This window comes from Protopterus annectens, chromosome 9.part0 (genome assembly GCF_019279795.1).
Source record: "Protopterus annectens isolate FY-2018-M chromosome 9.part0, PAN1.0, whole genome shotgun sequence".
Classification (NCBI taxonomy): Eukaryota; Metazoa; Chordata; order Ceratodontiformes; family Protopteridae; genus Protopterus; species Protopterus annectens.
This window is the reverse complement of record NC_056743.1, coordinates 569,146,441-569,159,686: the sequence shown is the minus strand read 5'-3', so window position 1 is coordinate 569,159,686 and position 13,246 is coordinate 569,146,441. Positions and strand designations below refer to the sequence as shown.

The 13,246-nt window shown below is 43.3% G+C and overlaps 1 protein-coding gene across 1 annotated transcript in view; it reads left to right on the top strand.

Moving 5' to 3' along the window:
- The window catches only part of LOC122811327 (phosphatidate cytidylyltransferase 2-like), a 669,860-nt gene that overhangs the window by 618,158 nt on the left and 38,456 nt on the right, over positions 1–13,246 (top strand). Inside the window, exon 3 of the mRNA XM_044083093.1 lies at positions 79–175. Within this exon, the coding sequence (XP_043939028.1) occupies positions 79–175 (97 nt within the window). The remainder of the gene's footprint in view (positions 1–78; positions 176–13,246) is intronic.

Below are 13,246 nucleotides of genomic sequence, written 5' to 3'. Positions count from 1 at the left end.
TTGCCACCTTGTGACCATAATGTAGATAACATCCAAAGATTTGTACTGACTTCTTGTTTTTATGTCTTTGCTTTTCAGATGGAAGAACTGGTGGGTGCGAGGTATTCTGACCCTTGCCATGATAGCTTTCTTTTTCATCATCATCTACTTGGGTCCTATTGTCCTAATGATGATTGTGAGTATATAAAGACTACATACAGTGTGTCTAGGTATTTTTTATAGTGAGCAGTGATATGTCATCATCATATAGTCTTTGGAGTTTATTTTAATAATGTAAATGTATGCAGACAGGGTTTTTGCATATTCAGTGTTATTTCCTGTGTGTGTGTGTGTGTGTGTGTGTGTGTGTTGCAGATGTTAAATAGTGTCATACCCCATTGGAAGATGAAATGCCTCATAAGCTGCAGGAAGCTAATTTCATACCATTCGATAAACTGAGTGCATATTTACTTGAGTTTTTTTATGCTTGTGAGGCGACTGCAATCTTTTTGATCTACTTTTGCTCATGTTAACCTTCTGAGGTTACAGATATAAATTCATGAATGTAAGGAAGCATTTTTTACTGGAGAAGGTGTGTGCCAAGATGGAAATATAATAGCAAAAGTATTTGAACTGAAATTTGTGCCTTGGTAGGGGAGCTTCGTGGATTAGGAGTAGGGAGCAGTGCATGATGGTATTCTGAAGTCATGGAAGCATCTGTATTTGTGGATTGGCACTGGGGCATGTGATTTTGTATAGGACAGTCAGGACTTGGGGTAGATACCCAATAGCAGTTTAGAAAGAAAGAAAATGTGATAGAATCTTTCAGCAGGTTTGAGATGCTTTTACAGGGTAGACAGAGGAAATGGAAAATGTTGTTTTTCTTGCGTTTTCTTTTTATCTTCACTGCACTATACCACATGTACTCTGTGCATGCTGTGTGTTTATTGAAACCAAAATGAATTACAATTCATGGAAGAGCTGTGAGTATATGCATACTTCTCTTGCATATTTACTTATTCTGTTTGTACTTTTGTCAGAAGACATAGGGCACGCACAGTCTGACCGATTGTGAGGACGCTTACAATGATTGACTTTGATTTTGTCCATCTTTGCACGCTATGCCACATGAATGCTTGATGCCCATTTCTAACCTGATATACTTTTATACTAGCTTTTGGTCACCATCATTTGACGCACTAACTTCTCTTTTGCCTTCTTTTTTCGGGGGTGGGGGGAGTTCATTACAGCCTTTTGATGTCCTCCCTTACTTTGTGTCTTGTGGTTTGTGTAGAATATGATGATAATGATGATGCTAGATTATTTATTCTGCGAAAAGGAATGCATGTAACATGCTACCTTGTTCAGCGTCTTTAATTCTGGTCTCTAATGCTTTGTAGTGCACTTGCTTTATTTTCTTAGTTTGAGTCATTTCCTAGTATGTTGGTATGGTTCAGTCAGGTGCTGTGGTAGCTGTGAGGAGACACCATTATCTGACAGCATTAGTTTGGTAGCTCACTGACGGATATATTTGGACAGGGGAAGTACACCTTTTCTTCCTTGAGAAATTAGTCATTTTAACACAGGTTGACATTGACTAAATGTACAAATGCAGATGGTTTCAACAGTTTCATGGCTGACCAGAAGGAGCAAGCTCACCACATTATGCCTGCTGACTGTCTACCACATGTTGCCATTCCGCCCTCTATTACCTTGCTTCCCATATTGGGTTATCTGGTGTATTTATCAGTCTGTAATATGGTGCTGTGTTAAATGCTTTGCTGTGAAATCCAAGTTGCATAGCATCCATCTCTACTACTATTTTTCTTTTTAGCAACTAAACACTCGCTATGTCACTTTAATTTGCAGAAAGGTTATAATAGGTTCATAGGTTCATACTAGGCTATCTGCCCGAGGGCATTTACAAGCCTAGCCCATAGTTTTGTGGCTTACGCCACCCCTTTAGTTTGGAGAAACTATGCCCATTATTTTGCTGTGCCTCTGTCGAGCAGTGACACTGAGGTAATCCCTGGGGTATATCTGCGATCTCCCATCCATTGGTCAAGATTCCTCTTGAACAAGGCCAGCGAGGTGCTCTGCCTCACATAGACCGGGATTTTGTTCCACAGCATAGGGAGTCTTTGGGTGATGAATCTATCCCTCCAGCACGTCCTATTAATAACCGTGTCGAGGTTTAAGTCTCCCGCCCTTGTGGCTCTGAGGGATCTAGATTTTTGAGGTGAAGCATGTTCATCAAATCTGGGTTTGACATGGCCTTGTATGTCAGGCACAGGTCACCTCTGAGCAAGCGGTAAGCAACTGAATAGAGCTGGAGTTCTTTCAGTCGGGCAGCATAAGACAGATTTTTGAGACCCTTTATCCTTTTTGTGAGGAACTTTTGTGGCCTCTCCAGCTGCTGCAAGTGTCGGGTCAGATACATTCCGAATGGGGCATTGTACTCAATCATTGGTCTGATGAGTGATGAGTATAGGGAGACTATGACCTCCCTTGATCTAGATGTGAATCCCTTCATGATAAGGTGGGCAATGTAGAAGGTCTTCCTAACTACTTTAGCAATATGAGTGTCGAATGAAAGGCTACTGTCAACCTGGGTCCCCAGGTCCCTGATAACTTCTTCTGTGCTCAGTGGATTGCCACCTATATGGTAGCTAGGGGTAACCTTGTTTTTCCCGAAGGGTATGACTATACATTTCTTGGCATTTAACTTTAGGCCATGGCTCTGGCACCAGTTTTCCGTTTCTGTGAGACCCTTCTGAAGGATATCTGTGTCAGATGTGTTTTCGACTATGGCGCCCAGCTTGCAGTCATCTGCAAACTTTGTCAGCCATAACCCTCCTGTGTTTGCTTGTACTTCAGAAAAGTAGATGCCAAACAAGAGTGGGCCCAGGACTGAGCCCTGTGGGACGCCACTTGTGACAGGCTTTGAGTCTGACATGGCGCCAGCAACTCTGACCCTGTGGGTTCTGTTACTCAGCCAGTTTGCAACCCATCTTGTGATATATGGGTTTACATTTAAGCTGATGAGTTTTTCGATGATACCCGAGTGGGGTATTGTATCGAAGGCCTTCGCCAGGTCGAGGTAGGCTGTATGGACTGCCTTTCCCTCATCAATGGCCTTGGTGACTGTTTCGAAAAAGTCAACCAAGTTTAAAAGGCATGATCTGCCTTTGACAAAGCCAAACTGGGTTGGATCCAAAGTCTGCAAATTCCCTATGTCTTTATTTATGAGATCCAGTATGATCCTCTCCATGGCTTTGCAGATAAGGCTTGTCAAGCTAATGGGACGGTAATTTCCAGGGTCGGTGGAGGCACCGCTTTTGTGAAGTGGGACCACAGTCGCTCTGCACCACTCCCTGGGTACGTATCCGGAGGTGAGACTAAGATTAAACAGCTGTCCTAACTGCGGGGTTAATTCCTCGTTGAGTTCGTGGAGCACACAGCCGGGGACACCATCAGGTCCCATGGATGCTGTGTTTTTTGCCTTGGAGAGAGCAGTTCTCACCTGGGCGTTAGAGATGTTTGGGGGGCTACAATCATTTGGTATAGATATCTCTCCTTTTGGGGGGGGGGAGAAGTTTGCACTGAACCTGTCAGCCAGTATGTTGGCAATGTCTGTAGGATCAGTAATCTTCACATCATTTTGAACTAATTCTGAGCATATCTGGGAGTTTCCTCCCAGGTTTCTAACATAGCTAAAGAATGCCTTATGATTGTCTTTTGAGTCCTTAGCTATTTTTCTCTCAAAATTAGCTTTGGATGATTTTATGAGAGCTCTTAGCTTTTTACTTAGTGATCAGCGGTGTCTTACCTTTTAAGGATTTTGCTCTATCTTGTAGTAACTTTCTCCTTTTGTTGTAGAGTTTGTTTATGGCTGGGGTCCACCAGACTGGATGCTTGCCTTTGGTACAAAGAGTCTTTGTTTTGCTTGGGATTGCCTGATCCATGCAGCCCTGCAGGTGCTGGTAGAAGGCATTTGTAAGTGATTCAGCGGCTTGAGTAATGTTTACCGCCGGCTCGGGGGCCTTAAAGGAGACCACACTAGTCTTTAGAAGTGTGAAGTCGGCTTTCGAGAAGTTCTTTACTGTGGTCTTTTTTATTTCAGGTGGGGGCGGGATGAGGACCTCCAGCGAGATTAGTTTGTGATCTGATCTCACAAGTGAGGGGTATACTTCCGGTGTTGAACATTGTGCTCCCATATTAGTGATGATGAGATCAAGTATGTTTTCTCCTCTTGTGGGGATGGTGACTAGTTGTTCCATGGCATTTGAGTTTATGAATTCCAGGAACTTTTGGGCTAGAGTGTTTGGGCTTGAGTAGTGTTCCCAGTCTATATTAGGGTAATTGAAGTCACCTAGTATGATGGTGTTCGGAGATGCATTTATTCCCTCCAGTGTTTTCAGGAAAGCCATGTGAGGTTCCTGAGTTTGTGAGGGTGGCCTGTAACATGCTACAAATTGCAGAGCAGTCTTGCCTATGGTTAATTGCACCTGGATGGTTTCCGATGCATCGTGCGTTGCCACCAATCTTGAGGTGTGGGTGTCCTTGATGAAAATGGATACCCCCCCTCCTTTCTTGGTATTGTCTGGATTTTGGGGCCGGAACGCATGATATGAGGTAAAACCTGATAGTGCTGGGGTGCTCTCAGGAGCCTTGAACCAGGTTTCTGTCACAGCACAGACATCGATGTTCTCCATACTGAGAAGGGCCTCGAGTGCGTGCATCTTGAGGTTGAGACTTCTGGCATTGAGCAGTATTACCCTTAGTTTTTTTTCTTTATTGTGTTCTGGGGTGGTAGGTTTAGAATTTGAGCCTTGCCTAAAAAAGGCACTATGGGGGTGGCAAGAGCCTTTTCCAAAATCCGGAATCCCAGGGGTGACAGGTGCAAGCCGTCCCTTGCGAAACAGCGTGGCTTGTCCAGCATGTTATCCCAGGCAGACAGACATTGGATCCCCTTTGAATGACACCAGAGTTTAAGCCAATTGTTAAAGCTGATCATCTTATCTCTGTATTGTGGCATCATTCTTGGTGAAGGTAGGATACTGCTCAAGGTCAGGGTCATACCTGCTTGGGCTACATAATCAGAGAGCTCCTCAATGTTTCTTTTCATGTAGTCCAAGGAGGTACTTCTCAGGTCGTTTACACCAGCGTGGACAATGATTGAGTCATACTTGTACCTGCTGTTGAGAGACCTGAGTGCTTGCGTTATGTGGCAGATTCTAGCGCCCGACAGGCAGCTTACTGTGACCTTCTCCTTTCTCAGTCTGGTGAGAGGGACGTCAGTGTGTCTGACTATGGAGTCACCAATGACTAGTGTGTCTGGCATTGTGTTTGGCCTTAAGGGCTGTGACTGCTTGACACTCTGACTGTGTGGTCTATGTGTTGCAGGTGTTGTGTTCTGAGGTGGTAGTTGTTTTGGTGTCTGCTTTGGTGGCCTCTGCTGTTTTGGTAGATTTTTGATCAGAGCCTCCGAGTATGTCTTTGTGTGTTTATGTGTATGATTTGAGGTTGTGATGGTACTATGTGAGACTGGGTCTGTAGTGTGTGTGGTTACCTTCTCCTCCTGTCTGGTCTTGCTAGTCCTATGTTGAGAGAGCTCAGCCTCCAGTTTGGCCGTATAGTTGCATCTCTCGCATGTATTTGTGTTTTGTGGGAGGAGGAGAGGGTTGTCTGTGTACATGAGGCAATTGTAACATTGCCTCAATATTCCCAGGTTCACCAGCGGAGCAGGAGAGGGCACTAGCAACTGATCCCTCGACGTGCTAAAAGGAATAGACAAAAAAACTTAAAAAAAAGGTTCCGGGGGATGTGGGTGACCGAGAAATGGGGTTTGCCTTTTTGGGGTACTATCTATAACAAGAGTGCTGTATCAAGGTGATAAGTACTGTAGGAGCAAGTGCTAGGCTTTACAGATAGAGAATAGTCTACTTGGGAGTCAAGTAGAGATAATTTTTTTAGTTTTAGGATACACTGATTAGAACAGTAGTATAGTTCGAGGAAGGTAGTTTTAAGGGAAAATTTGAAGAGTGGACTTTAGGTAGCCTGAATAGTTTAAACCTGATTATTGTGCAACGGTAGCAGCTCCGCGCTTTATAGCAGGGGGCTTGAAAAGACAGGAAATGACCCAAAATGGCCAATAAACTACAAGTTACTGTCTTAAACCACTCCTCTAAGGACAAGCAGGCAGCTCAGTACTCCCCACTCTCACTGGTGAGTAAAGAAACTTCCCCCTGACCAAACAAGGAAAATGGAGAAACACAGGAACCAAGACAAAGCCCAGGGATCAGCAAAATCTGGTCTCTGGAACACTAGCAAGGATAGTATGGAAAAACAAAGATATTTTTTTTGTTTTTTTTCAAGATTTTTTTACAGAAAGGCAGAAAACACAATAAATGCTATAATTTTCGATTAATTGCTATCAAAAGCTAGTACACTTGAGTGTATTAGCCTGTAATTTAACTTTTAGGCAAAACTTAAATTAGCAAGTGCAGTAAACAGTTTTAGCTTATAAAGACAGTAAAAACAGTGCAAACTTCGATAAAACAAGCAAAAACAGTGGTCGAAAGTTTCAAAAGGTCGAAAAAGCCAAGAAAAAATACTTAAAATTTGGAAAGGTAGTCTTTTCTGGTCTCTGCTGCTACAGGAACACTGCTGGCCACCACGAGGAGCTATGCTGAGTTCTCAACAGCTGTGATCTGCTTTCATTTAATAAGTATTTGCTTCATCTGTTTTCCCAGCTGTGGCGGTTAAGGTGGCTTGACTTTGCTGTGCTGTTTTCTTCAGTACAGAAATTCAGTGAAAGTGTTTGCCTTTGAGACTGCTTAAGTGGCTTGGGACTTGCTGAATGGAAACCCAAGATTTCTGCTGAATTGTCTGATTTAATGCTGTTTTCAGCCTTTAAATTTGCTGCATTTTCTAGGGTGTCCTCCTTTGTCTCTGGACTGATGTCTGCTGCCAACTTAATTTTATTATCTTTCGGTATCCAGACTTTATGCTCTTAATTCCACAGTGCAGACTAAATGGAAGTGTGATTTCCAAATGCCAGATAACCTCTGGGTCATCCTTTTGGCCAGTAGACCTGTAGCAGTCTTTTGCATAATGCTGAAGAGAACAGGTAGAGCTTCACGGAGTGTGTTCATTTGGATGTTTAGTTTTTCTGCTAAATCTTTACAGACTCTTGCATACTCATTTTTGAGATGCAGCCTTGCAGGATTTCAAGAGTAGTTGATACACGCACAACAAGCAGTCGCTTTACAGCTGAGCAGTAGAGTTTTAGCCACAGAACAGGAAATGGTTAAGGCTTGCATACAAATATATAAATCTGATGGTGGAAAAACTGTTTAGTTTACCTATATATAGCAGATGTAAGTAATAATTAATAGAAAACACTTGTGTTGAATGTACCAAGTATTGCAACTGTAAATTAGTTTGGGAAGACTTGCTTAACAGTTCATATACCTGGTGCTTGTCAATTTATGCTTTACAGTCACTAAAAAGATAAACTATTCATATGCTTCTGTGACACAAGACTCAGTCATGATGGCTTAAAGAGATGCATAACGACGTTTATTACACATTGAACACCGCCACTATGTTCTTAGTTTGGAAAGACAGTTTTATTAAGCACCGTTCTGTCAGCAATACTAAACTTCAATCTTCAATAGCATAAGCGTGGCAAGTGCCTGTCACCACAGAGCAGTGGCAAGCTTAGACACACACACACACACACACACACACACACACACACACACACACACACACACACACACACACACACAGATGCACATAGCAGAGGGAAGTGTCTAACATCATCTAAAGCATTAGAGAGAGACTTAGCACAGTCACAAGACAATGGACAGAAATTGTATTTTATGGCTTTCAAAGCTACAAGGAGTGTGAGATGTTTTTTAATTAATAAGTAGTACCTGGAGCACATAAAGCTCCATGCACACTAAAGAACTTTGATTAGGTCTGTCTGATAACTAGCTTGATCGACCACTGGAGCTTAGCTTTGTTCTGAATTTCTTGGCATCCATCTTTCAAAGACATAAAAAGCTGGTTATAATCAGAGATTCGGACTCCTCTGTGGCATGTATCTTTCAAAGCGGATATTTTCTGGTCTCTCCTTGCAGGGTACACAACAACCTCAACAGAAAAATGACATGATTTCACTGCTTTAAGAGCTGTAACGTAATCTGTGCTGAAAAAATGTGGCATGGTGAAATTTCTAACCACTTTTAAATCTGTTATTTGTGTTGGTGGTAGACAGGAGAACGACTGTGTTGCAGATTTGAAAGCTGTAGAACGCTTTGCACTGCTGCATTTCTTTTTCTCATAACTAGTAGTACATTGTGGCAGGTAAAACTCCATGTATTCCAAATGTTATGATGTCATCTGTCTGATTTTAACTAACTTAATGTGCTCTTGAGTTCCTGTTAATTCTTTTCCGTTCACTGTGAAGTGTGTTCTGAGGTTGTGGAATGATCTTCTATTGTGGGTTAGTGAATCTGACTTTTGGGATAAATTAAAGTAGCAGCTTGATGATTGTATTGGGGATATTAAGTATAAATATAATATGTACCTGATGTCAGACCCAGGGAATCTTGATGTTATCACTGCTCACTGTGTATCCCCCAACAGTGACCATCCCATTGCTACACTGATCACCACATACCAGCCTTCAGTGTGCAATGCAGTTATTGGTTCTCTCAGAGCATAGGCTGGCAGAAGTGTTCATGCTACAGCAGGTGCTGGTACTGCCGCAGTCTTTACCCTTCCAACACATAGCGCCAGTACACTGTAAAAAATGCTGACATGTACCTTGGCCTCATTGCTGCAGGAAAAACTCAACAGTGACATAAGATGCTCTCAGGGGTCCCCCCAGAGTATTGCTTCAGTCTTCTGTATGACAGTTAACAGGTAGATGCCTTATACTCTTTTCTTCAGAACTTAAAAACTAAATGCTTGGAACCCATGAAGGACATCCACCCTCTGACCTGGACTAAGATGAGAAAGCAGTCTCCCCAGTCACTTCCCAGTTTCTCAGAATGTTGTTGTCTTTCGGCTTTTCCCGGTTAGGGATCGCCACAGTGGAACACCGGTCCGCTAATGATTGGTAGTTGATTTTTACGTGCCGAGTTACCAGCCCTGACGCACAACCTTCAACGAAGGTATGCCCATTCACGCATGTCTCCACGCAGAAGACGCTCTAGCTGAGAATCGTACCGGACAGCATCTTACTGTGAGGCGACAACGCTAGCGCAGCAAGTTTCTCAGAATAATTCCAGGAAAAGAAGTGGTGTAAAGATCCCATCCCATCTTCCCAGACAAGATTGCTTGAGGTCTGCAGGTTTAGCCTCCAAATCTCATAGAGTGCCCCCCTTGTGGACATATTGAAAGATCCCGTACAGTGGCCTGGAGCAACTTAGACATGGTAGCCTTGGTACCTGGAAAAGTTGACAGAATTTTTGCCTCTCACAGAGATTTTGTCTCTTATGAAACCCAGAAACCGCAAAACATTGTTAGAACAGCAATCATAAAATGGACTCCAACGCCTCAGTGCTCAGCCTTTCACTCTGTGGTGCACAGTATCCTCAAGACAGGAGAACACAGATCACAGACTGCATGCTGTGGCTAGGCTAGCCACTCAGTGGTGTAAAATATGGCTCTAGGTGATTTGGTCATGTTCAATGGGAATGGGTATTTGCCAGTGATAAGTGGGTTGAGGACCTCGTCTACTCCAACCTATGCCAGGGACCCGCTCAAACAGTGAGAGGGGTTCTGAATGAAGAAAACTGTGTCCAGTTGCCCAGCTTGGGTTACTTGGGATAGCTGTGAGTGAAAGTCAATCAACCTGTCAAACACGAGCTAAGAATTGCTACATTCATTGTAGGTTCAATGACAGGGCGGAGCTTGGAAGTGGATAACACTATGGTAAGGAGGAAGCTGGATGTCCACATATTGGGACAGACAGAACAGGATATGAGGACTGCCTGGGTCCACATAGGTGGGGTAACAGGAATATAGGAGAGGCCATTCTAGACTTTTGGCATGATAGTAGCTAACACATGATTCAGAAAGAGAGGCTGTCACAAGAGTACATACAAGAGTGGCCAACATGCAACTCGGGTAGACTGTCTTAGTAAGGAAAGGGCACTAGGATACAATCAGTGAACGCAGTGTCACCCTCAGTGAAACAGTCGGCCCACAGCATAAACCACTAATTGCAAAAATGAGTTGCAAGCGGTGGTCAGAGAAAGCTTTAAGGTCAACAGAGACTAGGCTGAAGACCTGAAAGTAGACTGGGGTGAAAGCACAATAGCTTAAGGAATTACTCAGGGCTTTAGCACCCCAAGAAAATTAAATAGGTGGAGTTCAATAATGGCAGCACCTCAAAACAGCTTGTGTGAGGATTACAGAACAGATATGCTGCCAAGCCAGGTATGGAACTGAGGTACGTAAGGAGAGCCTGTGGTGGATTACAGAGGTCTAGGACGTTATCAAAAGAAAGGAGTGCAAGAAAAAGTGGGATCTAGAAAAGATGAGCCAGACTAGGAAGGAATACTGGTTGGCTAACAGAGTCTAGGAAAGGACTTGTAATAGCAAAGAACAAGGCATCAGAGGCACTCTACCAACTTCTGGAAAGTGACTCAGTAGGTGGCTCAAAGAAACTACATCAGGTTGCAAGGTAAAGACAGAAAGATAAAGAAGATAGACAGACACTATTTCGGATGGGATGCCAGTAACAACCTGCTCACCAGTCTACAGGACATCAAAAGTAGATGGAAAGGGTACTTTCAGCAGCTTCTGAATGAAGAAAACCCCACAGAAGATGTACTGCCTCAGACACAGCCTATGTTGAGAGAAGAGGAGCCCAGCATAGAAGAAATAAGAAAAGCACCAAAGAAAATGACGTCAGAGAAAGCAGCAGGCTCAGATGAGGTCACAGCAGATATGATAAGGGTGCTGGTGAGATGGAGTAGAAATGGCTCCTGAGGGTACTTGTAACAGTGTGGAGAGAGGCATATTCCAGATGATTGGAAGATAAGCATACTTGTGCTAGTGTCCAAGAACAAAGAGGACATCCACAACTGTGGGTAGTACAGAGGTATCAAACTCCTGTCACACTGCAGAAAAGTCCTGGGGAGGGTGATTAATAAATGGGTACACAAAATAGTAGAAAGTATGATTTGGAGATGAGCAGTTTGTATTTTAATCAGGATGCAGCACAACTGGACCAATGTTTGCAGTGAGATAGATAGTTGAAAAGAAGCTAGAATGATGAAATAGTCCAACTGGGCATTCCTAGATTTGGAGAAAGCATATGTCATGGTCTGAGAAAGCTGATTTGGACAGTCCTGCAGTGGTTCAAAGTCCCAGAAACATTTAGTAGAATTAATGCAAGCTGTGTTCAGGGATGATATGACTCCAATAAGAACAGTGCTCCATCTCAGAGGGGTTCCCAGTGGGAGTGGATGTGCATCAGGGTTCAGCTGTGAGCTCAGCACCACTGTATGGTACAGAAGCCTGAGAAGTAAAAGCAGAGCAGTAGAGGAAGCTAGAGGTGATGGAAATGAGGTGCCTGAGACAGGTGGGAGGATGCACACTGTGGGACAGGTGAAGAAATTAAGACATTCAAGCAGAAGCCAGAATAGCTGCAATTGCAGAAAAGATCATAGAGAACATATTAGTCGTTTGGGCACATGTGCAGAAAAGCCAACGACAATTTGATAAAGAATATTTGGGACAGACAGGAAGAAGGTAAGAGGAAATATGGGCATCTAGAAAAGAGGTTGATGGATTGTGTGAGAGAAGATCTGCGGCAGTCAGGCATGAGTGTCGAAGAAGGCAGAAGTTTTGCATTGAACTGAGAAACATGGCACCCCAACCCCATGTAGAAAATGAGGGGAAAAGGGGGTTGATCATAATGATAGGGAGGTATTTCCGAGGCAGGAGACTACAGTGCTCCAGGTCTCCACAGGAATCTCTGGTACATATCAACATTTTGGAATTCAGTGTAGTCCTTTCAACTTACAGTGCCTCTCAGCACCTAATCCGTCAGTGGTGTGTTATATCCGCAAGCAAGGAAGTGTGCATTCTTTCTCACTCTGGTTAGAAAACTTATCAGATAGTGGGGTTGGGTTTAGGAACACAACCATGTGGTCATTGTATAGGTCTCTGTTTTTTGTTTAGTTTTCACATTTGAGATTTCTGTCAGAGAAGGCCCAATGTCCAGCCCGGAGAGGCATGAAATCTGGCCCAGGAGTCAGAAATAACCCCTCAGGGAGTCCTGGTTCATTTCTAAGAAAATCTCTCCTGCAAATCAACTGAGCAGGGCGCATAGGTAGACCCTCACAAATGGCTGCTGGGCAGAGATGCTTTTCTGGATCTGGTTTGCAGGTTGGATGAGCCAGAAATAGACATTTTTGCTTGCTGAGAAAATAGCCCAAAACTTTTTGTCCAGAGCTCCAACTTAAGATGTGTGAACAGTGCCTTCACTGTCAGTGCTGCAGTTGTTTTTCCTCCAGTTCATCTTCTCTTCATGGGATCATGGATACCCTGCCAATACCCATCCCTCAGGTTCGGTCTTTGCAAGGAGGGTGATGCCTGTAAGTATTGATGTAAATTTAAGTGTACACATCCAGTTTTCCAAGCTATGTTTGAAGGATGACAAGAAATCGCACAGATTAACAGTCCAGGGGAGGTCTATCCCAAAACAGGAGGTGGCACTGGATAATTATCTGTCTCTCCATCTAGTTTTATTTATTTATTGATGAAAATGTTGCTTTCTGATTCTGGTGTTGACAGCACAATTTGAATTGACTGCAGTCTGTCCCAGTAGACAAGATTTTTGAGACCAGAGATCCTTTTTGGTAGGAGCCTGTGTGTGTGTGTGTTTAATACATCTAGCCAGATTCATGCTGAAAGGTACATTATATTCAATAGTAGGTCTTGTTAGGGCATACTACAGACGGACAATGACTTCCTCAGTTTGAGGAGATGCCCTTGATAATTAGTTGTGAAATGTAGAAGGATTTTTTTCTTAACTGTGGTCACCACATGATGGTCAAAAGCATGGGAGTTATCAACTCATGTGCCCAGATCATTGATTTGCACAGCAAATGGATGCCTCTCTAAGAGGATAATGCTACCTTTCTTGACATTTAGTTTGAGGCCTTTGTCAGTGCACCAGGAATTGACTTTAGTTTGTTTTGGAGGGCATGTGCATCTAAAGGGGTTTTAACAACCA